At 52.2% G+C, this 25577-nt stretch overlaps 2 protein-coding genes across 3 annotated transcripts in view; one reads left to right on the top strand and one right to left on the bottom strand.

Annotated features, from left to right (window-relative positions):
- FRMD7 (FERM domain containing 7) overlaps window positions 1-7687 on the top strand; it is a 30186-nt gene extending 22499 nt beyond the window's left edge. Inside the window, 5 exon segments of the mRNA XM_089781717.1 lie at window positions 2090-2185; window positions 2930-3093; window positions 4303-4396; window positions 4398-4526; window positions 5292-7687. Coding sequence (XP_089637843.1) covers window positions 2090-2185; window positions 2930-3093; window positions 4303-4396; window positions 4398-4526; window positions 5292-6323 — 1515 coding nt within the window. The 3' untranslated portion in view covers window positions 6324-7687.
- Window positions 7688-14756: 7069 nt separating this feature from the next.
- STK26 (serine/threonine kinase 26) overlaps window positions 14757-25577 on the bottom strand; it is a 58428-nt gene continuing 47607 nt past the window's right edge. For both annotated transcript variants that reach the window (XM_075941152.2, XM_006135315.5), the window contains exons 4-11: window positions 23873-23981; window positions 23613-23770; window positions 20854-21039; window positions 19663-19811; window positions 18736-18829; window positions 18209-18271; window positions 17989-18125; window positions 14757-16660 (exon numbers count right to left, since the gene is read on the bottom strand). In XM_075941152.2, coding sequence (XP_075797267.1) covers window positions 16636-16660; window positions 17989-18125; window positions 18209-18271; window positions 18736-18829; window positions 19663-19811; window positions 20854-21039; window positions 23613-23770; window positions 23873-23981 — 921 coding nt within the window. In that variant the 3' untranslated portion in view covers window positions 14757-16635. The remainder of the gene's footprint in view (window positions 16661-17988; window positions 18126-18208; window positions 18272-18735; window positions 18830-19662; window positions 19812-20853; window positions 21040-23612; window positions 23771-23872; window positions 23982-25577) is intronic.

The raw sequence follows: 25577 nt of genomic DNA, 5'->3' as shown, positions 1-25577 counted from the left end.
AACAGTCACGGACCAAAAACCATAAAGATTCACATTTCATTTCCGGTCAGTTGAAATGTTTTGTTTCTATTTCAATCTTTTTTTTTCTTTTCAGACAAATTAGCTCACGTTTCTAGATGAAACATTGTTTTGAACGGAAAAAATTGGAATTTTTCTTTTTGCCAATGTCAGAACAAAGCATCCTCTGCATTTGTGCGAGCTGCCGAACTCTCGGCTGGTTCTCAACCGTGTGTGTGTGGGGGGGGGGGTCACCGAATTTCCATTTTTAAAAGTAGTGTTGGTTTTTTTAAGTTCCCAAGTAGCTCTCCCCCGATGGCTTTCTGCCTTACGCCACTTTCCTGCTAGTCTGACTCCAGGGATGTGCTGGGCAGCCTGGCAGTGTCCCCCGGGAGCTGAGTGACAAATCACACCCTGCCCCTCCGACCACGGCTTTTCACTAACATGGGATGGCGCCTCTTTGAAAACTCTTGCTGGCTGCCCCTTGTGACTAACCCGGTTGAGAAGTCAGGCGTTCACGGGCCACGACAGCTCCACGTTTCCCATAGAATCTCCAAGCAAGTACAGCCACCGAATGTCTGTAGCATTCCGCAGTCCAACAGCCCCCGCACATGTGCAGCCTAAATACGCCCCCTGTGCTTCCTGCACGAGTGGGGCTGCCACGCCTGGCCTCAGGCCAACCTGCACAGCCGCTTGTGGGGACAGAAAATCATAGTGATTGGCTCATTGGCAATAACTAGCAGCCTGTGCGGCGCACGCTAAAGTGAGTGTGGTATTCAAAGAACAGCAACGCTATGCCCGGCTGTTTATTCAGAGAGAGACACACACTCTCTCACTCTGTGTGTCTGACACACACCCACGCATACACTCTCTCTCTCTCTTACACACATATACATACAATCTCTCACACACACACTCTCTGTCACACACACAAAATCGCTCGCTCTCTCACACACACAAATACACATACAGTCTTTCACACACACACACACACACACACACACACACACACAATCTCTCTCTCTCACACACACACATATACAGTCTCTCAGACACACACACACACTCTCTCACACACATACACATACAATCTCACACACACACACACACACACACACAAATACACAGAATCTCGCTCTCTCTCACACACACATACAGTCTCAGACACACACACACACACACACCACTACACTCTCTCTCACACACATACACACACACACACACACCTATACACTCTCTCTCACACACACACACAAATACACATACAATCTCTCTCTCGCTCACACACATACTCACACAAATACAATCGCTCTCTCACACATACACTCAGACACATACATTCTCTCTCTCTCTCTCTCACACACACACACACACACACACACACACACCTATACACTCTCTCTCACACACACACACACACAAATACACATACAATCTCTCTCTCGCTCACACACATACTCACACACAAATACAATCGCTCTCTCACACATACACACACATACACTCAGACACATACATTCTCTCTCTCGCTCTCTCTCACACACACACACACACACACACACACACACACACTCTCGTTACTGGTGCGCAAAGGGCTCCTGTAAATCCCCCCGTTTTGCCCCCAGTGCCTGGTGTCGTGGCTGTGGCACTACCGCAGGGGTGCCGGGGCGCTGTGCAGGGTGCTGCCCCGACAGGATGCTGCTACAGCTGCCTGCAGCACGTCCTAATTAGGTTCCTGACCACAATGACCGAGCTCAGCCCAGCGGCCAGAGGACACAGCACCCCTCTCTGAGGGCCTGAGCCGGCCCCGCTGAACCGCCCGGGGTCTAACCCGGAGCCCGCTGAACTAAGCAGCTGCCTTTGCCGTGCGCCGAGGCCGTGCCAGTCGGAGCCAGCTTTGGCGTACGCCGGCCCCTGACCGTCGGGGTAAGCCCCTGGTGGTCCGCCGGCGAGGGGCGCAGGATGGGGGACCCTCCCCGGGCTGCAGGCAGGAGCTGCTCAGGGCATCGTGTCAGCTGAGGGCCGTGGCCTGTGAGGATCTGACGCGCCCACCTGCTCCGCCGCGCTACAGCCCCAGTGTCTGTCGTTGCAGGGGAACACCAAGATCAACACCTTCAACTGGGCCACCATTCGCAAACTGAGCTTTAAGAGGAAACATTTTCTCATCAAGCTCCATGCAAATCTCTCTGTAAGTGGCCCCTCGCGCCGCCGGCCGGGGCACAGGGCACGCGCTAGGGACAGTCGGGAGGGCTGTCAAGGCTGGCAGGCCCCAAAGCAGGACCGGTGAAAGTGCCCTAAAAGTGTGTGTGTGGGGGGGGGGGGGGATGCCCTGGCACCTGAAACACGGCCCCAGCCCCCCCTTTTCCCCCAGCTCCCCTCTCCCTCAAGGTCTGGCCCTCGCACCCCCTTTTACAAGTGTCAGGAAGCCATGTCCCTTTCTGGTCCACAGCTCTGCCTCAAAGCTCACGTCCTTGACATAGAATCTGTTCCCTTCGCCTGCGTCACTGCTGGCCTTGGGGGGGCTCTCGTGTCCCCCGTTCCGCTCACTGACCTGCCCCCGCAATGGTTCTCCTCACCCTGGTGAAAGGGGCGTGAGCACCGTGGGGCAGAGCCAGTTCGGGCCTCCACAAGTCGTGTCTGGCCAAAGCTGGCGGGGCCCCGGGGGCCTTCCCGCCACCCCCTACTGACACGTGCCACGGAGCCGTGCGTGGCAGGCGTCCGAACAGGGCCCCTGCGCACCATGAGCCCCACACCCACAGTCAGCGCGGGCGTGGCCTGGGGCAGGGCTCACGGGCCAGGCGTGCAGAACGCCCAGCCCACGTGGGCGGCGCTCCTGGTGAGACACGGGGCTTGTGCTCTCACGACGACGGGAAACGGATTGGCGCTGGGGCTTCCCTTCAGGGCCCGTTGCCAAGGTCGGGTTCTCACACAGGCCTTGTGCAAGGACACCTTAGAGTTCACCATGGCGAGCCGGGACGCCTGCAAAACCTTCTGGAAGACCTGTGTGGAGTACCACGCCTTTTTCAGACTCTCCGAAGAGCCGCAGTCCAAGCCCAAAGCCCTTCTCTGCAGCAAAGGCTCGAGCTTCCGCTACAGGTAAGGCGCCGGCGCCGCGCCCGGAGCGCTGGAGGCAGGGCCGTGTGGCGTCGAGGCACGGCAGGGTGAGCGTAGCGCCGACAGGTGGGACCGCGCCCGGGACCTCGGGAGCTTAGCGCATCGGCCTCTGGGCGCTCCCAGCCAGCCGGCTCCCAAACTCCCCCGCGGCTTCCAAACTTCTCTCATGACCCAATTGTTGACACTGCGGCCCGAGATCATGGGACTGGAGTGTGGGATCTGGGGGGGGGCTGAGGATCTCCAAGGGGGCTCCAACTGGGGGGGCGGGCAGGGCAGGGGCAGGAGGCGCTTACCTCAAGCGGCTCCCAGTCAGTGGTGCAGTGAGGGGGCTAAGGCGGCTTCCTGTCTCTCCTGGCAGACCAGGCTGCCCCAAGTAGCAGCCAGCAGCAAGTTCCCAGCTGACGGGAGTGCGGAGCTAGTGCTCAGGGCAGGGGCAGTGCGCTCCCCTCCGCACCTAAGACCCAGGCCTGCTGCGACCGCTTCTGGGGTGCAGCACAGTCTGCGGTGCCAGGCCAGGCAGAGAGCTGCCTTAGCCCCCCACTGCTCACCTGATCACTCTGCAGCACCGAGCCCCAGCGCCCCACATCCCGCCCCCAGTGCTGGGCCACCCCCTGTCGTTCGAAACCCCCTGGTGTAGAGCAAACTCATCCTCTCTCGCTCGGGGCCACTCGGGGGCAGTGCCCTGCCCCCGCAGGTGTGTGGGTTACGCCAGCAGCCACAGCCCTGGGGGGGCGGCAATGGGAGTGAGGCTGCGACCATGCGGCTGGCCCGGGGTGCGCTCTGAGGGCTGAGTGAGGGCTGTCCCAAGTCACAAACAGTGACCCCGAGTCGAGCCTCAAGTCGAGTCATCTCGGGCAACTTACGTGGGACTCGAGTTCAAGTCACGGGACTCGAGTCAACAATTCTGCGCTGTGGTGCTGGGGCTGAGGAAATTGGGGCCACACGCCGCTCCACCTGCCCATGATGCTGGGGGGAGGGGCTTGTCTCCTGTGAGGAGGCGGAGCCTGGGTAAGAGGGGCAGGTCTAGGGGGGCAGGGCTCCTCTGGCCCCACCTTCACCTGCTGCCCTAGGGCAGGGCAGGAGTCAGCCAGGGCCTCGGTGCTGGCTCCACGCGACGGTAACAGTCACGTGCTGTACAAGGGGCCCAGCCCCTTGGGCCTGGCTGTTCCCGGCATTTCTCTGTCCTTGCAGCGGCAGGACCCAGCGGCAGCTGCTGGAGCACGGGCGCAAGGGCAAGGCGAAGAGCGCGCCGTTCGAGAGGTACCTGCGGGGCGGGAGGGGCCGGGCGGCGCGGCGGGGCGGCTCGCCACGGGGCTGACGGGGGCCTCTTGCTTTGCAGGAAGCGCTACACGGCTCGGTACCACGACCGGCAGTGCCGCTCCTCCCCCGACCTCCTCACCGACGTGTCCAGACAGGTGCCGGCTTCCTGCGCGGGGACGCGGCCGTTGCGCGGCGCCTGGCTCCACCGCAGCCTTTGCTGTGCGGGCCGGAGGGAAAGCAGCCGGCGGGAGCCCGCCTTGGGCCAGGGGCCGGGCACTCCGGGGCCTGGCCAGTTCGCACCCGGGGAGCGCGTCCAGCGCCCTGGGAGCTGGGGAAGGGGGAAGGGCTGGTGCACAGCCCGCACATGGGCCAGGGGAGCGCTGGGGACTGTGGCTGTGCTGGGAGCCACCGTCCGAGGCCACCCGACCGGGGCTAACCGCGTGTGTGCAGCCTGGAGCTAGAACCGAGGGGGCTCCCGGCAGCGGGGCAGAGACGCGGCACCCCTGAGGTAGCCTCGCCAGCCCTCGCGGCTGCACTTCCAGCCCCCCGCCCCAGTGCAGGTGTGTGACAGCCCCACCCATCGCTGGCCAGCACCCCAGGGGTGAGGGCGTCTCCCTTGGGGGTGGGGGGAGGTGGCCCTTGGCGCCCCTGGCTCACCCTTCCATCTTCCCCGGAGAGCGAGGGCGCGAGGCTTCGCTGCCTGGCTGCCATGGTGGCTGGTGGTCGGGGCGCTGGCGGGAAGGGGGCAGGGGTGTCCCGCCCGACGGGCTACGGCGCAGCCTTTATGAAACCGTTTGCTCCGTGGGGGGCTGTAACGATTCGAAAGCAGAACGGAAAACGAGAGAGACCCCCCCCCCGCCTCCCACCCCGTCTCCCGGCCCTGCCCTGCCCTGCCCTCACGGGCCCTGCTGTCTCCCCAGGTGGAAGACCTGCGCCTGGCCTATGGCAGCAGAGGCTGTTACCGGAACAGCAACGGCGTCCATGCATCGGAGCCCATGCTGGACAGCAGGAGGCGCAATTCCTCCGTGGAGGTGACCTTCGCCGCCGAGCTGGAGCGCTCCAAGCCAGAGGCCGACCCCCGGCTCCTGCCCCTTTCCAAAAGCAGCTCCGCCTTCCCCCTGGCCTACGCCGAGCTGGAGCTGGAGTGGGAGCCGGCCGCCGGCTTCGGGCCACGGAGCCCGCTGACCTCCTTCCGGCCCTGCCCCGCGCTCGCAGCCAACAGCAAGAGCACCTCGGCCGGCAACGTGCGGGAGGGGGCCCCCAGGCAGCTAAGCTACACGGACGTGCCCTACTTCCCGGCTGCCAGCCAGCCCCCGGAGCCGGCGGCCCCGCAGGTGTTCTTTTACGTGGACAGGCCGCCCCCGGTGCCGCGCCACACGCCGGCCAGCGCCGAGGAGACGGGGAGAGGGCCCGGGCCCATGAAACCGGCCAAGAGAAGCCCAGGCCCAGCTCGCATGAAGGGGCTGTCGCCCGAGGCCCTGCCCTGGCCTTGCGGCGTTAGCAGGCCCCTGGAGGAAGAGAGCTGGCCCCTGGCTGGGGCTTTTGACTACAGCGCTCAAGAGCAGCCGCCCAAAAGATCCTGGAGCCAGTCTGATATGAAGACCCTCTATTTCCCATACGGGTCGGAGTTCAGGCCGCTGGGCCCGCGCCCGGCTCTGAGCAGTAGAAAAGCAGGTATCCTGCGGGCCGCGCTGGCCCAGCCCACGCCCGCCCCGGCCCCGCGCCCAGGGGAGCGCTGCATGGGCAGTGGGACGGAGTCCAGCGACTCCGACTCGGACCTGCTCCCCGCGGATTACTACGCGCTGTACGGCCGGGCGGGAAAGTCGCCCCTGGCCAGGGTGCGCCTCTCCTCAGGCAGCCTCCAGCTGGACGAAGAGGACGAAGAGGTGTCCGTTGCCACGCGTGGCGCGGAAGCGAGGACGTCGCTGGGCGTGTCCAATTACTTCACGTAACCGTGCCCCGTCGGCTTGGAGGCGCAGACTTCCCCGCGCCGGCGGGAGGGGAGCTGGCGGGCCCTGTGAAGCCGTGGGCAGCGGCTCCCTTCTCCGTGTGACGCGTTGGGACGGGTTCGTGCGGCGTGAGTCCAATTAGCTGTAGAAACTGTGTGAACGGATGACGGGGGCGCACTCGGGCATCACGTCCTAGGCACCAGGCACGAAAACGTAGCCAACGGTGGGCAACCCAGCAACATGCCCTGCACGGAGGCTCTCAAGAAATGGGGTCAGCTAGGCGTGCCCCCGGGCCTCACCCCGAATTGCTAAAGGGGACGCAAGCCCCTGCCAGGTCCTGGCTACTTGGGAACCACTATCCGACAGCATGGCCCCCGAACGTGGGCAGCCTCCAGGGGCGGAGTCAGGACCTCCAGGGGCGGAGTCAGGCCCTCCAGGCTCCTCCCCCAGGGGCACCGCGCCCCCCCCCACTCAGTGAATGCTCTTTCAGCGGGCGAGCGAGCGAGACCGTGGGCACAGGGGCCGCTGGCGCCCGTTTGGGAAGGCCAGCGAGCGCGTTCCCAGGCCGGTCGGGAAGGGGGCCAGGCCGGCAGCCATGTGGCCGTTGCTGTGGCTACCACCAGCCAGGCGCGCCTCCTTGAGATGCTGCCTACCGCAGCCTCGCCCACTTCACTACCACGAGGGTGGCTTGCATTCGGCCCGTGGGCTGGCCAACGCCACTCAAGATTTGTGCCAGGAGCCAGCGCCGCCTCTTCCCCGGCCACAGCGCCGTCAGCCGAAGACACCTCTCGTACAGCTGTTTGGAAAGCGTGTCTAGCAGCAGCCCCTCCGGCGTCCCCCGTCTGCCATGGGAAAGGCTCGTCCCATTAGCCCGGAGGGTGAAAACCTCTCATGTCCAGCTCGCTCCGGCCTGCCGTTGAGAGCCAGCACGACCCAGCGTGGGGCCAAACCTGAGGGGACACATGCCCAGACCCCTGGCATCTCGCCCCCTAGAGGAGACCCGAGCAGCCTCATAGACTCACCGGCCTGGCAGGAGGGCAGCGAGTCCCGCCCTGGCCCAAAGCGGGTGGGGACAGAGAACGTGTCCGGCAGCAGTGACCAGGCAGCACAGGACCCTGTCTCTAGCCGGTTGGAGGCCGCTGCTGGAAGGGAAGGCTGGCACGTGCCCAGCGGGGTGCCCTGGGGTCACACCCTTGCCTGGCGAGGAGCGGGCAAGCCAGGCTACCTGCCCACACGCTGGCGTGGCTTGGTTGGGTGGGGAAAGGCCCAGAACTCAAGTACGAAGCCGAGACTGCTGGGGTGAGCAGGCGGCTGCCCCGCCCGGCGTCCCTGGAGCGCTCCTCTTCCTTTGGAACCCGGGCAATAAAACCAACCACCCCCGCGGCTCCCCGTGGCCTTGTTTTCCTGCTGCGGGCCTGGCGGCCGCCCCGGCACCCCTGCCGTTGTGGGAATCGCCAGGCAGGTTAGCACCAGCCAGGGTCACGCCCCGCGGGGAGGGGTAAATCTATGGCAGCCCTGCCCCTTGCTGCCCGCCGCACCCTCGCTGGGTCGCTGCCTGCACAGCTACACGCCAGGTGGATAGCGACAGCCCCCCCCATCCTCCCGCTCACGGGGGACAGGCCCTGGACGGAGCCGTCTCCTACCCCCCGTGAGCTCAGGTCCCATGGCCGCCCAGCCAGCGGCTCACTCCGGGCAGAGGTGGATTGAGATTTACTGGGCCCCTGAGCACAAAGAACGTCCCCCCCCTCCTCTGCCTTGGGGCCCTTCCCCCTGCACCTCCCGCTCCCCCAAGGCTGCAGTGGGGAGCCCCGGGGCCCCAGCACAGCATGGCACCATGGGGGCCAGGACGCAGGCTGGGGCTGCTCTTCCCTCCCAGGGCACGCGGAGGCCCAGGGCTCGCCACAGCTGCCTGGGTGGCTCTTGCTGCAGGCTGGGGGGTGGGCCCCAGGGGGACACGGTCAGACCCCACAAGGGCTCTGCCCCCATCCCCACTGCAGTCCCCCCACCTGGCCCTGTGCCTCGCCGCGGCCCCCGCCTCCCCTCCAGCCCCACGTCCGACTGCTGCCCCCGGCCCCACCGTGGCCCCTGGCTCCCCCTCCCTGCTCCTGGAATGGGGGGTGCCACGTGGGGGGCATGGCCAACAAGATTTGGCCCCTGCCGCCCTGACTTTTGGTGGCAACACTGGGCATTTGCCACGCTGGCGCCAAGATTGGCCGGAGTGAGGGGGAAACGCCCAAAGGGGGTTCGGGAGGGGCCCCTCAGGTGAGCGCTGTGGGGGGGAGGGGAGGGTCTGGGCGAATGGCTCGGGGCAGCACTGGGGGGCGGGTAGAGCCGTGGGCCAGCTCAGTGCATGTCCCAGCCACGGCAGATGCCCCATAGGGCACAGCTGCAGCCGTGGGCTGCCTCAGGCCAGAGCCCAGGCAAACTGGACCCCCCTCCCCGCCTCCCCGTCCTATCCACCCTCCAGCCCCAAGGTGGCTGGGGAGCTCCGAGCGCCTGCCTCCCCTTCAGGGTAGCGCTGAGAGCCCCCCATGCCCCCGCCCCACCCAGGGTGCCCACCGCTGGGCCCCGAAGGGCGATGGGGGATGTGGCCCCTCACGCAGCCAGGCCGAGGCCACCCTGACACTGACTCAGGCAGGTGACGCTCAGCCCGAATGCCGGGCCCCTCCCCTCCCCGGGTCCCAGTGCCTAGACCCCCCCCCCCCGGGACAAGCCGGAGCCCCGTGAGCTGAGCCCCGGCCTCATGCAGCCCCAGCAGCACCCGGCTCAGCTGCCTGCTAAGCGCCAGCTCTGGGTCCCACCGCACCCCACGCGGCCCCACGGGGTCCGGGCAGGCAGCAGGGTCTGGGCTTCTGCGGCTCAGGGAACACACGTGGCCCATATGCACGGGGCCGGCCCACAACATTTTGGCGCCTGAGGCGGGGAGCTCAAATGGCCCCTCGCTTGGGCCAAAACGTAGAGAGGTCTCGATTCCGCCTCCTTCCTGTTCTAGCCTCTCATGCCCCCCCCCATCTCTGTGCATGTAGAGCAGAGATACCAGTGCACCAGCACAGACAATTTTCTACACTCTGGGCCTAGTGGTGACCCCCCCCGCCCCCCCCCACACACAGTCTGGCACCGGAGGCGGCCGCCTCAGTCCCCTCATGGTAAGGCCCCCCTGCATGTGCAGCCCGTGGGGCGTAACGAGCTGCCAACCACTGGGTGGATGAACCCGGCTCGCCTGCCCGGCAGCCACTTCCCAACGCCCGGCCAAGCCACTGGCTCCCCCCGCTCATAACCTGCCAGCCCCCTCCCAATGGCTGGGACAGGCCCCCCCACCGCACCCCAGGCCCGCCTGAGCGCAACCCCAGCAGCGGCAGGCCCAAAAGCCAGGCTGGCGCCCCCCGGCCTGAGGCAGCTGGCAGGGGCGTCTCCGCTCACTGCAGACGTAGCCGTGCGGGCTGCGGCTTTTGCCCTTGCGCTCCCCGCCAGCTCTGGCCGGGCTGCCGCCCTCGCTTCCCGGCTGCCAGCCCCTCGTGGCTGTGCCACGCCTCGCCGGGCACGAAGGGCCAGGTGCAGGGGCACTGAGAGGTAGCAAAGCCCCTCTGGCATGGCCCCCCCGCACACACACTTCCCTCAGCAAACAAGGGCCGTGGGTTAACAAGACTCCGTGGCAAGGTTTGAAGGTTGCTGGGCCGCGAGACCCCCACAGCAAAGGAGCTGGTCACACCCCAGAAGTACCCTCCCGCAGCCAGGCCATGAGCCTCAGCCACGCGGGAACGGAGTCTCCCCCCATCGACCACTGCTCAGCCCCCGTCAGTCAACACTCCGGGTGCCACTCCATGGGCCTCTCCCTCCCCCTGCCCCTCAGGGGAGGGCGTGAGCTCACCCCTCAGCGAGGGCGCAGATCGGTGCTGCCCACATCCTGTGGGCGGGGGCCGTTAGCACGTGGGCAGTCCCTACCAGGAACGGGCCAGCCAAGACCTGTACCCATACAGGAAATGGAAGTGGCTACAGTGTCCTTGTTCGCCCACACCCTGCCCTCTGCGTTCAATTCCGGCCCCCCGGCCCCCATGGGTCAGTCTCACTGCTCTGGTCTGTAATTGCCTTGGAAGCAGCTGGCCCCAGCCCATCAGGAGCCGGGACTCTGGACAAGTGTGATGGCGTGGGCAGGGTGGTGCTGTCAGGCAGGACGGAAGACGGAAGAGGTGACACCAGTTCTACACCCGGTTACTCCAGCCCCCACTGCATGGGGCACGTCTCCCGGGCCTAGAACAGCCATGGGCCCGGGTGCTAGCAGGGAGCCAGGTGCGAGCCAGGCGTGGCCAGCGCATGACTATAGGTGCCACGATGCGGAGCAGTGCTGGGCCCAGAACAAGAGGGAGGAAGCTGGCGTCCTCACCCCATTTCCCGGTTTGTCCGAAGGCCTGGTGCTGGGCAGAGCAGGTGGCCCAAGTGTGAGGTTTTAGCTGCCGACACTCGGTCAGGGTGGGGGCTCGGCTCTGCTGGCAGATGGCCCCTCGCACTGGAACAGCCCCAATGCGCCCGGCTACACCAGGCAGCTTCTCCTGGGTCCCCGTGAGGTCCCGGGTGGTTCTGCGGCAGAGCTGCGAGGCGAGCGTGGGCGCAAACAGGAGGCTGAGCGTGTCCCATCAGCGGCATTCAAGGCCATGCGGTTAAGGCAGCCTCGCCCAGGGTGTGAATGGTTTACAAAGGGGACTGGACTGGGCGAGGAGAGCTAGTGTCTCCCCCTTCATCAGCTACAGGCGCTGCTCACCGGCTCCAGCACCCCCCTTCACCGGAGGCCCCTACTGGGACTGGCAGAGGATGGGTCACTGCTGTCCCAGCTCTAGGGCCAAGTTCTGAGGTGCCTGGATTGTGTTCTGCCACTCCCCCCCCCCCAGCCTCACACACATTTAGAGCGGCTGCAGGGCTGCTCCAACTTGTGACATCAGTGCCAGACCCCGGGGCTGTTCCGACTCCACACCCCAGCCCTCCTTTCTGTCCTCTGCTCCCACAATGCACCATTCTGCCATGACATCAAAGCCCCAGCTGGAGTTCTGAGGGGGAGAAGCCGTGTTTTTAAAAACCTACCAGCCAAGCTCAGGGGGAACCATCTTCAGTGGAGGCACCTGAACGTGGGTAGGCAAACCTGAAATCTCTTCTAGCCCATGGGGGGGGGGGGGGGGTATTGGCAGAGGGGCTGCGCTAGGCCAGTTTTATCCATACAATACACAGGACCCAGGCCAAGCGTGCACACTGCAACCGTCCATATCCCATCAACCTCCAAGGAGGAAGAACGGGCTGCCAGCAACAGCAAGGACTGCCAGGAGGAAGACAAGGCAATCCCGGAAAACAAGAGGAAATGGAGTGGGGTCCCTGGATTAACTGCACCGAGATGAAGGGTGCTTCACCACCACACTCATTTCAGACTTTCCTCTTAGTGTATGTTGTGAGTAACGCTCTGCACAGGAGCAAGCAGAAGGTTCCAACCAGAAACAAATCACTCTTGGCAAATGAGAAAACAGGGATATTGCTGCCAAATCAAATCAGTTTCTTTAATCGTATCTGGCCCTCCGCCTAGATTACCTGTCCGTCCACTCATTACACACAGGGGTGTGCAAACACTCATTCAGGCATTACACCACCACAGAATGACAAAGCACTTCTACAAAAGGCTTCCTGCTCCTGGCACACGACGCCAGCATATCGGTGCCAACCAAACGGAGATCCAGGAAACTCCAGGCAAACAAAAGGGATGTGCTGACATCAGCATGCCCTTGAAGTATTTTAAAGACCATTCACGACAGATCCAGAGCAGTCGCCGTGTTTTTAAAGTTAGACTAACACTGGGTAGTCCTGTGGCACCTTAGAGGCTAACATGTCTAGATGGATGTGAGCAAAACCCACATCTTCAGAGAGGGTTGAGTGGACACTCAAGTTCATCTCATCTGAAGAAGTGGGCTTTGCCCACGAAAGCTCAGGATACTACATATTTGTTAGTCTATTAGGTGCCACGCGACTACCTGTTGTTAACAATAGTTGGTATTATTAATGTGGGTGCTAGAGGGCAGCATTTATAAGAACGGCCATACTGGGTCAGACTAAAGGTCCATGAATTTATCTAGTTCTCTTTTAAACCCTGTTATAATCTTAGCCTTCACAACCTCCTCAGGCAAGGAGTTCCACAGGTTGACTGTGCGCTGTGTGAAGAACTTCCTTTTGTTTTAAACCTGCTGCCCATTAGTTTCATTTGGTGGCCCCTAGTTCTTATATTATGGGAACAAGTAAATAAGGAAAAGTTATTCACTTTCTCCAACCACTCATGATTTTATAGACCTCTGTCCTAACCCCCCTCAGTCTCCTCTTTTCCAAGATGAAAAGTCCCAGTCTCTTTAATCTCTCCTCATACGGGGACCCGTTCCCAACCCCTCAGCATTTTAGTTGCCCTTCTCTGAACCTTTTCTAATTCGCTTTAGATGGGGTCTCCCTGACTATTCCAGGAAATGGAGTGATCCTGTCACTAGCCTTGACAGACCCAACACAGAGAGAATTGTGGGGCTTGGTTCTGGCACCCACACCCTCCGTGCTGCCATGCCAGTATTCGCACGCTTTTGGTCAACTCTGCCCCATGGATGAATTGTCCCGCCCTCCCATGGCAGAATCGACTCCTCAGCTGGCGACTTTTCTTTTCCTTTTTTTAATCTAGTTACATTGAGAAGGGTAAGAGAAGGGAAATACTAGTGAGCACATCATTCACATAGGACTGTCGGACCGCACAGGAGCTGAAGAGGTTTCCGAAGTCCAGTCCCCTGCACTCAGGGCAGGACTAAACAAAACAGGATTAATCAAACGATATATGTCGTGCTTTAAGGGCAGGAGACTAAAACGGAATTAATAGCGACACCCCGTCTCCGAGGAAATTAGTGATATCTGAACAGCAGGCAATATTTTGAGTCTAACTTTCAAGATGAGCAGCATGAACCACAGCAGCTCCTTGTCACGGCCAAAAAAAAAAAACACACACACAAGATACAACTTGGCACATTTTTAAACATGTAAGGAATGTTTTTGGTTTTAGTGATCACCTTGTCATCTAGAATGCAGACCCTTTGCCTCTGCATGGGAAGCTTAATTTCATTTTTCAGAAGAACACGAAGTGAGCAAACCAACATACATACCACTAAGGCTTTGCAAAAGGGGGGAAAAAAGAATTTATTCCAGTGTTGAGTTAAAACAGCGTGAAAAAGCCAGACCTTTAACAATGGCTAAACTTGTGCAAACACATTAAGAATCCAGGCTTTCTGGTCACTAAGCAGTCACTTGAATGTAAGAACAGATTTAACGATTACTACATGTATACTGTACAAAACCGTGGCAGAATCTGAGACAAGCAGAATTAATAGGGTCCCGAAATGATTCCATTGACAAAGGACTGATACCCAAGTATGACTAATACAATACATTTTTTTACTACAATTCTATTTCCATAAGTGACTAAAATGTCAATTCTCCTTAACGCAATAGGGAAAATACACAAGCCAGAGGATTCTTCCCTAATAAACCATCTGTACTAAAAAGTAGAATATATTCCCATCGTGATGTACAGGACTTCAGCCGAGCAAATCCTATTTGCAGTGCAGTACTTTCAGCTCCTCCACTGCACAGCACTAGAGAAGACTGTGGCTCTTCACAGCCTACAATGATTTTAGCCCCACAACACCCCCCTGAGGTAGGTAAGTGTTATACCCATTTTACAAGGAAAGAGGCACAGTAGTTCTGTGACTTGGTTGAGGTCACACACAAGCAAGGAGTGGGCAGGGCCAGGAACAGAATTTCTACTTCCCTGACACGGAGCCCACTGCTCGAGCCACTCAGAACAGGTTTCATTTACGTTGCGTAGAATAAAGCCCCAGGCATCAAGATGAGGGATTGTAGCCTTCAATTACTAAATTCAGAAAGGATATCACACACTCCCGAAGTAGAGAGCATCTAGAGGGAAAGTGATTATGGAATTAAAAACATGGAGTTTTGAATTCTGAGAAATGAGTATGGAGTAGTTTAGGGAGATTTTTGGTGTTGAGACTGGAGAAGTATAAAATCAGAGTTAACTGTGGCACAGTGCTTTCTGTATCGTCAATCAGAAAAAGGAGTTCACAGTGCACTTTTGATATGCTGCAGCACTTAGAACAGTCCATGGTACCATATATATACGTCAGCAAACACACATACATGTACTGACAGATTATGCTTCAAGAATGAGATCAAATTGAGCACTGGAGTTGCTCCACATGCCTGACTGTCTAAATTCCAATAGGTATTCTTTGGACAAGGACAATATGGGAAAAGCCATTTTCTCTTTCAGTTTACATGGAAACATTTAACCTGGAAACCATAATAAAACAATACTTGTGCAAATTTAGCTAAATCCAAAATAAAATGCACAACAAAGTTGGGTCATGAAAGTTTACAGAACTTAAATATTTATTTTTAAACCCCAAAACATTGAAATAAGCTACATCTATGAACAGATTTACAGGGCTAACGACTACATCAGCTATAGGAGCACTACAATTTGCATCTGTGTTGCAGTTATTTTGTAAAGCCTCAGATCAACTGTATATACAACTTTTGCTGCTTTTACACTTATAAAAATATTTATTTAATCCATAACATTATTGTTTTCAAAACTATTTCCAGACTTTTTTCTCAGATATAAATTCTAATTGAGTTTCAGTTACATAGCAGATGAAAGTTTTAAACAGAGATATTTATTTAAAATTAAAATAAGGAGCTAAAAGTAATTTTTACAGTGTAGGCACCATTGAAAATAATTGTCCTTGGCATGTCTAACCACCATCTCTCAACAAGTGTCCTTTATATAAAAACGATGTAATGGCAACTTTTGACTAAAAATGCAGGATTTGTTTGCACACCATTACTTTTCAATATTTGGCAGATATATTTCAGGTTCTTTAAAATGACGTTTGTGCAAAAACAAAATGTGCAGGAACCATAAAATAAACACATCCAGCCTTTATCAAAAATAAATTTACAACAACAGTTCCACAGCTAAGTACTGAAATACAATCCCAGTTCAAAACTTCAGCATAATATACATACTGGGTTGAAAAGAAAAAGGATCTTACCCATCTAGCAGTACCATAAATATATCATTGAAAGCAATTGTATACTTTTACCTACTTTATGAAAAAAATCACTCTGTACTGCACAGAACTACTTTTTTGTGAAAGAATATCTATAACTCAATTATTTGCATATTGACTGGTAAATACATATTTAAAATACACTTTCAGAAAAGTATAAACAAATGATGTTGACGTACTGCATTTAAGTACTTTCAGAACAGAAGTGTATAAATATTTTACAGGAAAACACCACCACCACACAAAACGCTGGTGTTCTACCGATACCTGCATGTGAGGTATGTGTCACATGTCACCTGACTTCTCTCTGGTTCTCTCCCACCCAACCATACAATGCGCTGTTTTTATATTCAAAAGAAAATGTTAAATTAAATTGGACTTCGATTTCTGTCCATTATTGCCAAAAGCCGCCCCCCACCCCGCAAGTGTATTGCTTTACATTTCCTACCATGATGAATAGATTTAATTACTACTTCTAAATCTGTTCTAAAAGGTAACATCTACTGTACATCAGGTTATACCTGCTGCTACATATCACCTGCAAACTACTGACATATTGCTCTCAAATATGTATAATCATAGAGCTGCCTAAAATGCTGTACCAATTTAGAAGTCTAAGAGATATTGTCGCAGGTTTAGTTTTAGGGTATGATAAAACGATGGTGATCCAAGCAGGTGCTACAGCCACATCCTACCCATTACATTACATATTTTGAATGCGTGAGAAAAGGCTATTTCTGAAGCTTGTTAGTGATTTACAAAAGTTTAACTGATGAATACAAAAGACCTGTACGTTCCCATCGATGTCCAGTAACAAAATAGAATCCACACATACTGTACTTGCACTTCCTATTAACTAAAGTAATGGCCACATCTAAAAGCAAAACGGCACCTCAACATGTATCTGATTCAACAGGTGAAACTACAATATTAAAAGTTGTTCTTTACAAAATAATTTCCTGAAAATATAAAACCATATACACCATCACAAAATAGTTAAGTAGGTTCTTTCAAATCCTTGATCATCATCATCATCATCATCATCATCATCATGTTGCAAAGATCCAAAAGGCACAAGGAGCTCATGAGCTAAGCACTGCCAAGCTTGAAGTAGTTTTGGTGGGTTTCACTGGGTCCATATGAAACAGCAGTCGCTTATCGGAAGTTTCTTAGGATGAGTCATTAACAGAAAACCTGAGCATAAAAATACACAAGAATTATATTCACTTTATTCCAACTTGGTATGCAGCCCATGAATTCATCACACTTCAGTGTATAAAGCTACTACACAAGTGCATTAATCTTAACTCAACAGTGTTGGCTTACAACCTGACTGCCTACACAGATATGAAAGAAAACAAACCCAAGGGGCAGTGTTTGACACAAGACCCTTGAAATAATTAATATGAAGGGAAATTTCTTTTATTTATTTTTTGAAGTAGTCAAAGGTTTATTTGCTCCCCTCTTTAGGTTTATCAAAGTCTCTAACAACAGGAACTGTCTACATTAAAACTGCAGGGTAAATTAAGAACAAAGAGAATTGTTTTTCCATTCACTTTGCATTTATAGGAACCCAAAGTGCTACTTATAACTACAAAAGCTAAAATGTTTTCTACACAGACGTGTTCAAATCAATTCTCCCTTTATTTTGCCACTGCTGCTCATGCTGAGCAGACTCTCCAAACACGGGTGGCACCATTGATCGCTGTGAGGCGGCTTGCAGAGAGGTGCTTGGCAGAGAAAGGGAATAAACAGCACATTTTTACTGCAGCCTAGAGATTGTCTCTCATGCAATGCATCTAACAAATTACATAAAACAGGACAGGAACACACACTTGAGCCAGCTTCTATGATTCCACCTTAAACAATGTCTGTTAAAACACAGTAGCTATTGTAACATGCAGATGCTACTGCCTATTAGGTTACCTTACACCCCCCCCCAAAAAAAAAGAATCAGTGGGGACATAACACCTTCACAGGGTCCTCAGGTTACAATGTCCCTCTAATCTTTTTCATTTACATGCGGAATAATTGTATGTGCATGTCTGAATGTGCACCACCAGCAGAAACACAAACACAGCTACGAGCGCTCTGCTAATCAGCTGGGGAGCACTTAGAATCTCTCCTGAGCAGCTGCACAAGTGCCCAGCTTACAGGGAATGCTGGGTTCAGACATCTCTTTTCTTGCTATTCTGAACATGTCTGGGCAAGGGAAAAACTGCTGAAAGTCACCAGTTCTTGTCTGGTACTTGCATTCCCCGGGAAGATTTTTTTGTAGCTTGACCAACCACCACCCAGTCACAAGCATGCAAGAGAGGCACACTGCTGCCCCTGAATTGCATCCAGCTTCACCAGGTTGATTAGGAGAGTGAGCCAAACTGATTCCGTGACTAGCACACCCCCAACAGCCAGCACAAATGGCCCATCCCTCCCTTGAGGGGCACCCACTGGGATACAAGTTTCTCCAGCTCACAGGGCAGAGGGCTTGGGGAGGCGGAAGGCCTTCAAAAAAAAAATCTTACTTCTGAAATTTCTCCATAAGTTTCTTCACCATCTTATCTGTGATCCCTGGACACGTAGATTCTGCCATAGTGATGCTCTTCTCAAGCTCTTCAATTGCTTTCTTCCTGCTAGCATTATTGATGTCCTGCTGTTTAAGCTGAGAGACCAACCCATATGTACATTAAAGATTTCTAAAATGCTTGAGCAAATTTCAAAGGGATCTTTGAATCAACCACTCACCTCAGCAAACACAGGTGTGATTATCATAGTTAAGCAACTCAAGGTTTTCACAAGGTCTTGATCCTAAAAGTTAGCAAGCATATACTGAAATATTAGCAATCTTTCAGGCTGGCATCATCATTTTTAAAAAGACTTCATATTTAACAGGACCTCTGCAATACATCACAAAAACGTACCTTACTTCAACAAACCTAATGTGGTTTGGAAATAAACACTGGATTACATTTCTGAAGCAACGCCCCTGCACATGATGATTGTCAGATTGAGTTCATGACAATGTTTGTCTATAGATATCTTAACTGTAAATAATTACATAGAATCATACACATCTTTATGACTAAGTCAAGAAATCCATAGTCACTGGATTTCACCATTAATCAATCCGGGGTTTGACTTGTTTTGTGTTGTCTTATGAAAAATAAAATTAAGAATGGGAGCCAAAAGTCAACGGGGTTACTAAACATTACATTCTTTACAACAACTTCAAATCAGCACTAAGAATAACGAGCTATTCAGACTGTGCATACCGTTCCATTCTGCAGTTTGTGTGTGTCTGGCTTCTTTCGAACTGTAGTAAAACTCCATTCGGGATGAGAATAATTCTCCTTGTTGCTGGACTCCCTAAAGAAAATTATAATACCTTCTACAGCACTAGTGGTCAAACACACAAAGTAACCCAGCATAGGTCATGAGCATGCAAATGAAAGTGCATCTCTCTTCAACCTTTATTAAATAAATAAAGCAAACTTTGAGAACTCTCCCCCCCAACACCATGTTTCTCTCTCATGATGTAACTCAAACGGCAAGCTTTGTGGGACCAGGCGTTGCTCTGCGTGGCCCAGTGAATGTGGGCAGTGCTTCACAGTTTGAGACCATGAGCTGATGTGCAGGAAACGGAAGCTTACAGACATTGCAGAGGTGAGGGCCGTGCAGGTCTCAGCCACAGCGCAATTCTGGCCCACCAAACCGTGTGGTACTTTGGCAGCAAGAGCAAAGTGTACACAAGGGGCTAGACTCATTCGACGATGCTCTTGGTTGCAGATAAAAATGCAAGTACACAAGCAAGTCCCATTCATTATAGGCTCCAGTTTGGAAGCAGAATTCCATGCAAGGCTGCTGCTAGTGCAAGAGCGAGTGTGGGGTGGCCAAACCTCCTGACCCTCTGAGCCACATACAGCACAAGATCTGGGGCATACCTGCCAGGGTTCAGGGGGTCAGCCCCACAGGAGGTACCTGCTGAGGACTGGGGGTTCAGTAGAAGCCTTGAGACCCCCCCTGCAAGGCCGAAAATGAGGGGGTGCGCTCTGCAAGCTGCTATGTAACAATAAAAGACAGTTTGCCCCCCCGCTCCCCGATCTAGAGAATGGTTCTAGCACAGACCAAGAGCGGTGGGTTGTAACACAAAACATGGGTCACCCACAACTGCATTCAGAGTTGTCAGAGAAGCCACTTACGAGTCGGAACCATCGGAATCCGTTTCATCACTGCTGTGCCCTTCTGCCTTCCATCGCTTAAACCTATCGATAAGTTCTGTCAGGTAGGAAGTCTTCTTGGCATTTTTCAGAATGAATTTGTGCTTCAAGAGTTCCTTTGCAGTGGGGCGCTACAACAAATACGACGATAGTTACGTTGACCCTGCATCACCATGTTGTGATTGGAAATGCTATTTCAAAATAATCGACATTTCAAACCCTCTAAGAACACGATAGCTTCACACCTCAGCTACAGAATTTTATCCAATGGTGATTTCTGCATTCAATAAGGTACATTGACAAAACTGACTGGTACTTCTCCTATTCATGGAGGTTTGCAGTCCAGAGTAAGCTGGATAAATATAAAATATTTGTAATGTAAATCTCGCGGAACCCTTACTTTCGCTTCGTGGAACTCATGAGTTCCGCGGAGCACCAACTGGGAAACACTGGATTACGCTATTTCTTTCTCTGCTAGAGGAAGCTGTCTCTGCAGCTCATCACTATTTCTCTTTAGTCATCTCAACATCCTCAGATGAGGAGGAGGAGGAGGATGTCTAAGTAGTGCCAATGGAAAAGCATAAAAAGCTGTAGACTCATGTTACCTTCACAATCGGATGAAGTGACAGAGTAAAGCGCGGGGCGGCTTATGGAGTTTTACCTTTTATTTTTTTAAACTAGGGTGAAGGTCGGCCAACTTCAGTTCCCAGCCCAGCAAGGCAAACTGCAGGTGCACCAGGACATTTTACGTAGCTGGAGCATAGGCAGGCACGGAGCCCCTCAGCTCTCTGACTGCTGTCCGCTGTTCCCAGCCAATGGGAGCCGCAGGAAGTGGCACGAGCTAAGGGATGTGGCCACTTCCTGCCACTCCTGTTGTCCAAAAAGCAAATCACAGACACCGGGAGCTGCAGAACTTCATGCCCGCAGATGCTCCAAGTAAACAAAACGTCCCAAGCTGCCAGCGGCTTACACTGACGAACTGCAACTGGAAGTTTGCAAATTGCCAATATGGAATCGGCTTACGTACGCATCACTGAAATTTTAACACCTTTTTTTAAACTTGGGGGAGGTCAGCTTATGAATGAACGGGCTTATGATAGAGTATATACGGTACTCCCTCTCTCAGAGAAAGAGCTATGCAGCTATTAAGAGACTCGGAGAAGAAATACTCACAAATGTTGGGTCCTTATTCAGACACGCATCAATAAATTCTTTGAAAGGTTTGCTGAATTCTCCTAAAAGAGTTGGAGGATTGTTTTTTGGAATAAGAAAGAGAACTCTCATTGGATGCATGTCTGAGTTGGGTGGCTCTCCTTTGGCGAGTTCAATAGCAGTGATCCCCAACGACCAAATGTCAGCCTGGGAGGGGGTGAAAAAGAATCATTTTATTCCCGCTGAATACAAAGCCAACCACGAGGTGCCACAGTTTATTTGAATTTCATACTAGAGGAAACAAAAAAAGTTTGGTAAAAATTCCTGACAGCACAATAATTACACAGACTGTATTAAACAGGCTCTTAGTACACACGTTATACAGTGTTAACGTAGCATAAAAGTGATGAATATAAAACCCACAAGTGTTGGGAAATTTTTGGATCAGGGGCTATTGACCCAAATCAGTCGGGGGTTGCACAAGTGAGAAGCAAAACAAAAACCACACACCACACTTCACTGACCTGGGTCCCCAAGTCAGGAGGAGAACACACCCCTCACAGATGTGGCCCCCAAGTGAGAAACAGAAAAAACAGACATTTCCTTCACTCCCTGCACGCTTTACCTCAGAGGTGCGGAGGGGAGTAGGCAGGGAGGCTCAGGGCTTAATCCAGCCCTGGAGGAACTCTCCTAGGGGTTTGAGGTTAGCAGATTGAGGGGACCCCTTGGGTTCTCCCCAGCACCATCCCTGTAGTGCAGGGGGGAGGCAGAGGCCTGGTGCAGAGGTCTGAGACCCGCTGAGAGTCAGGACTGAACCCTGCTGCAGCTCTACAATTTAAATTGGAGCCAGGCTGCCTGTGCGCCTGGCTCCTACTGCATTTAAACTGCAGAGCCGCAGTGGGGGTTGCTCCTGGACTCTGCCTCCCCTTATCATGGTAGTCAAAAGATATTGTATCGACTACAGGATTAGTCAATTACCCACTTCTAACATCCTTATTCCATGCATCAGCCATTCTGCTGTGATATTAAATCTGAATATAAAAACTAGTTTATACGTTTCAGCAACAGAAAATCAACAAGGGGCCCCACTGCAATTTTGAGAAGGGGGAGCTGTAAAATAATCTATGGAGACCAGATTTATTGAATTATATCCTCTGTCATTTTGAGGGGTTACTTCAGTCTAGCAACCAAAGCATTTCTACCTGTATTGATCTGGTAACAAAATGTAACCTTTTGATAGAAGCCTTGACATTTTCCTAGGAAAAGAATTGTAGTCCACTGCAGATTTCTTACCCTCTCAGTTCATATTGCATACTTATGTCTCTTGTTATTCAAATCGGGACAAAACTGAAACCATTCTCCTGGCCACTCTTATCCATAATATTTATATTAAAAACTGCCTTTTGGCAACAAAACAGCAACATCCACTCTGCAATGCAACTGTTAGGAAAAATTTCCACCCTTACTAGAGACTTCCTTGCCCCCCTCCACCTTTATTGTCAACAACGAGCCAGTGTGGACTTTGCTGTTAGAACGGACTTCCACCAGTATCCCACAATGCCTGCCCTTATGGCTGTGCTCAGTGATTATGATCTCTGCTGCCCTGTAGGCATGCGCCCCTCCCTTTTCAAAGATCCAGGAAGTCTCTGACAGCTGAGTGAGCTGCTCTGTTTGGGGAGCAAACAAAGAACAAGTCATTGCAATGCTCCTGTTCTGCCCTGCTAGGAACATAGTGGCAGGTTATCAATACCATAGAACAATGGTTTTCAACCTGTGGGTGATACATATGGGCCAGACTGGCCCCAACTATACTCCACACCAGCCTCCTCCCCCCATTCAGCGTGGCTCCAGCCCCACCAAGGCTAGGGCCATGCCACTAGTGCTCCCAGGGCCGGGGAAAGCTAGGGCCACCCTCCCTCTCTGCGCTCTTAATATTTTGAAAAATAAAGGCTGAAAATCACTTCCCTAAGGAGATGCTTTTAAAAATGTTTATAAACTATTTTATGTTTCTGCTTACATATTAGCTCCAGAAAGTCCTGGGCACAGTGATATAGACACAGAACCACAAATAGAGACAGAAGAGCTCTATGTAATCTAATCAGTACACATGGGTATATACTCGCACCCTGCAAAGAATGCAATACTGTGAGAAACCAATGGGAGCAGTAAATTCTCAGTCACCATTATTTACTTTGCTCCTTTTCAAAAGCAGGTTCCCTCCTGGTCTCTCTTTTTTTTTTTTTTAATCTTTAAAAATTTTCCCTTTTGATGGCAATAGCAATAACAGAGCAAGAAATGAAACAAAAACATCTTGACACCTTGACAGCATCCTAGGGGCATTGGCACCAAAGAAATTAATATAAAACGACAGTTTCAAACTCACTTGTTGCTTTTCATGACACCTACTAGAGCACTCGCACTTTGGCAGAGGTAGAATTGAGTTTACTTGGAGATCTGCTTCTGAGAATATTATTTAAGTTAGTCACTGGCAAACTTACATACCTGTGTATGTCTATCACTGATGCTACAACAAATGTGAATTAAGTGCTTACACAAATACTTGTGATTCTGGTGTGTGGAAATAAAATTGAAGTCAGTCAAGTAACTATTACAGTTCTATAGTAAAGTATAAATGAATAAACTATTTGTAATGTACATACATTCAAATCTCTCTGTAGCTTAAAGTACACTTTACTGGGACCATCTTGGCCAGAAAGCCAAAGTCAAGCTCCTTTCTTCTGAAGCTGCAGTTATAAGAGAACCATTCATATGATACTTACTTTTGAGTCATAAGCCGACTGCTGAATAACTTCAGGAGCCATCCAAAATGGTGTGCCTACAAAGGTATTCCTCTTAATCTGTGTATCTGTCAGCTGCCCAGCAACCCCAAAATCGGCAAGTTTAACATCTCCTTGCTCTGACAACAAGACATTGGCAGCTAAGTGGTGGAGACAGAGAGAGAGGGAGAGGTGAAGTAAAATGTAGTTTATCACACTGCTACAATCACTGTAAAGGGCATTATTAAATGAGCTTTATGCACCTTTTATATCCCTGTGAATTTTCTTCTCCGAGTGTAGGTAGTCTAGACCTTTCAAGATCTCCTTTAGCATAGTAGCAATCTGGAATTCATCAAATGGACCAGCCCGCAGCTTTAGAGGGAAACAGTACAATTAAAACAACATCCCTACCTTATGTCTAATCCTTGCCTTAAAGTGAGGTTCCAGTACATTTGAAACTTATCTTTTTTGCTATAAAAAGTTTCTTATAACAGAGCACAAAATGAAAAGATTCACTCTACCTGTAGATTCACAATACTTTCCTCAAAGAAACAGCTACGGCAGATGTAGATACTAGCACTTTTAGTAAAGCTCTCAGGGATTACTGCTATACAACTTGAAGGATGTTTGAAAGGTAATATGCACAGTATACAAGCCTCTCCCCACCAAACCATGCATTACATGGAAAACAAGAGTTTAATGCAAAAATCCATGGTTTCTGCAGCACTTCAGTGCGCCAGACCAGAAATTCTGCACCCAAGCAGAGAAACTGAGGTTCTACCTTTTTCAATTCACTTAAACACGAACAACTAATATACACTTGACATTGATATTCAATTCCACTAATTTCATTGTCCCAATATTTTTAATCTGTTGCAGTGGGGGGTTTTAATTTACATTTCAACCTTATCATAGAAAAGGTTGTAAAGAGTAAGTGGAGATTTTGCCAGCTGGGAAACGGAGAAGCTGTTTCATGATTTTTGCAAATTCCACAAACAAACAAATCCATTTACACTGGGTTCACACTTTTGAAAGGCTTCTCTCACAATGACAAGGGCTAAAAGTGCCTTTTGATTAATTAAGTACTAAACACATAAGTACATAGAGAAGTCATTCCAGCACTCTTGACAATTGTTCACTGACACTTTCACTATGCTTTTTTGTTGTATTTGTTTGGGTTTGTTGGTGTGTGAGTTATTGCCTCAAAATTCCAATAAACAAGTTTAAATGAAGTCACAGGGGCCTCTTGTGAAAAGCAAAAACACATTCAGTTTGTAAGGAACATCTGAAAAAAAAAATTTGTGGAACTACAGAATTGGTCCTTAAATTCCTGTACCAAGAAGCAAAAGTACTGAGGCTCTATTCTCTTCCAGGAAAGGGTAGGCCTTCTAAGTCACAGATGCGGTACAGCTCTGAGGAGGAAACCACACGTTGCCACACAGAGGATTACGCTCTTCTAGCACCTTCTAAGCAGCATCTTTTATGAATGCTACATCTATCTTAAGACAAAGGCACTTCTGATGTTTAAATTTAAACTGCTCAAAACTGAAAACCCAACTCAGTTTTACCATTAAATATTAACTATACCCTGTGTGCACACAACATTTCCTGAGACCCACTCCCAAAGCAAACAGTTTATGTACTGACACGCAATACATACACTCCTTTGAAAAATGGAAGAATATTTTTTCCTAATAAAACCACTCTTTATAATTACACGACAAGTTAGGAAAACGTCCACAATTTCACAACATTTCGAGACAGTGAAATAACAAACCTTAAATCAAACTCATTGAGTAGGAAAAGTTGTTTAGCATAACCATTGCATGACTAGCATGCAGCAGGACTAAAACAACATTAACTACCCCCAGAGTACAAACTTCGTAAGATACACACACGCACAACGGAATAAACAAAACCTGACTGCTCGAACAGACAGAGTGGATATGAACACAAAGATGACCATGA

The sequence above is a fragment of the Pelodiscus sinensis genome, chromosome 13 (genome assembly GCF_052426305.1).
Source record: "Pelodiscus sinensis isolate ZL-2025 chromosome 13, ASM5242630v1, whole genome shotgun sequence".
Taxonomy (NCBI): Eukaryota; Metazoa; Chordata; order Testudines; family Trionychidae; genus Pelodiscus; species Pelodiscus sinensis.
Note: the sequence above shows the minus strand (reverse complement) of the source record. Positions and strands in the feature narration are given on the sequence as shown.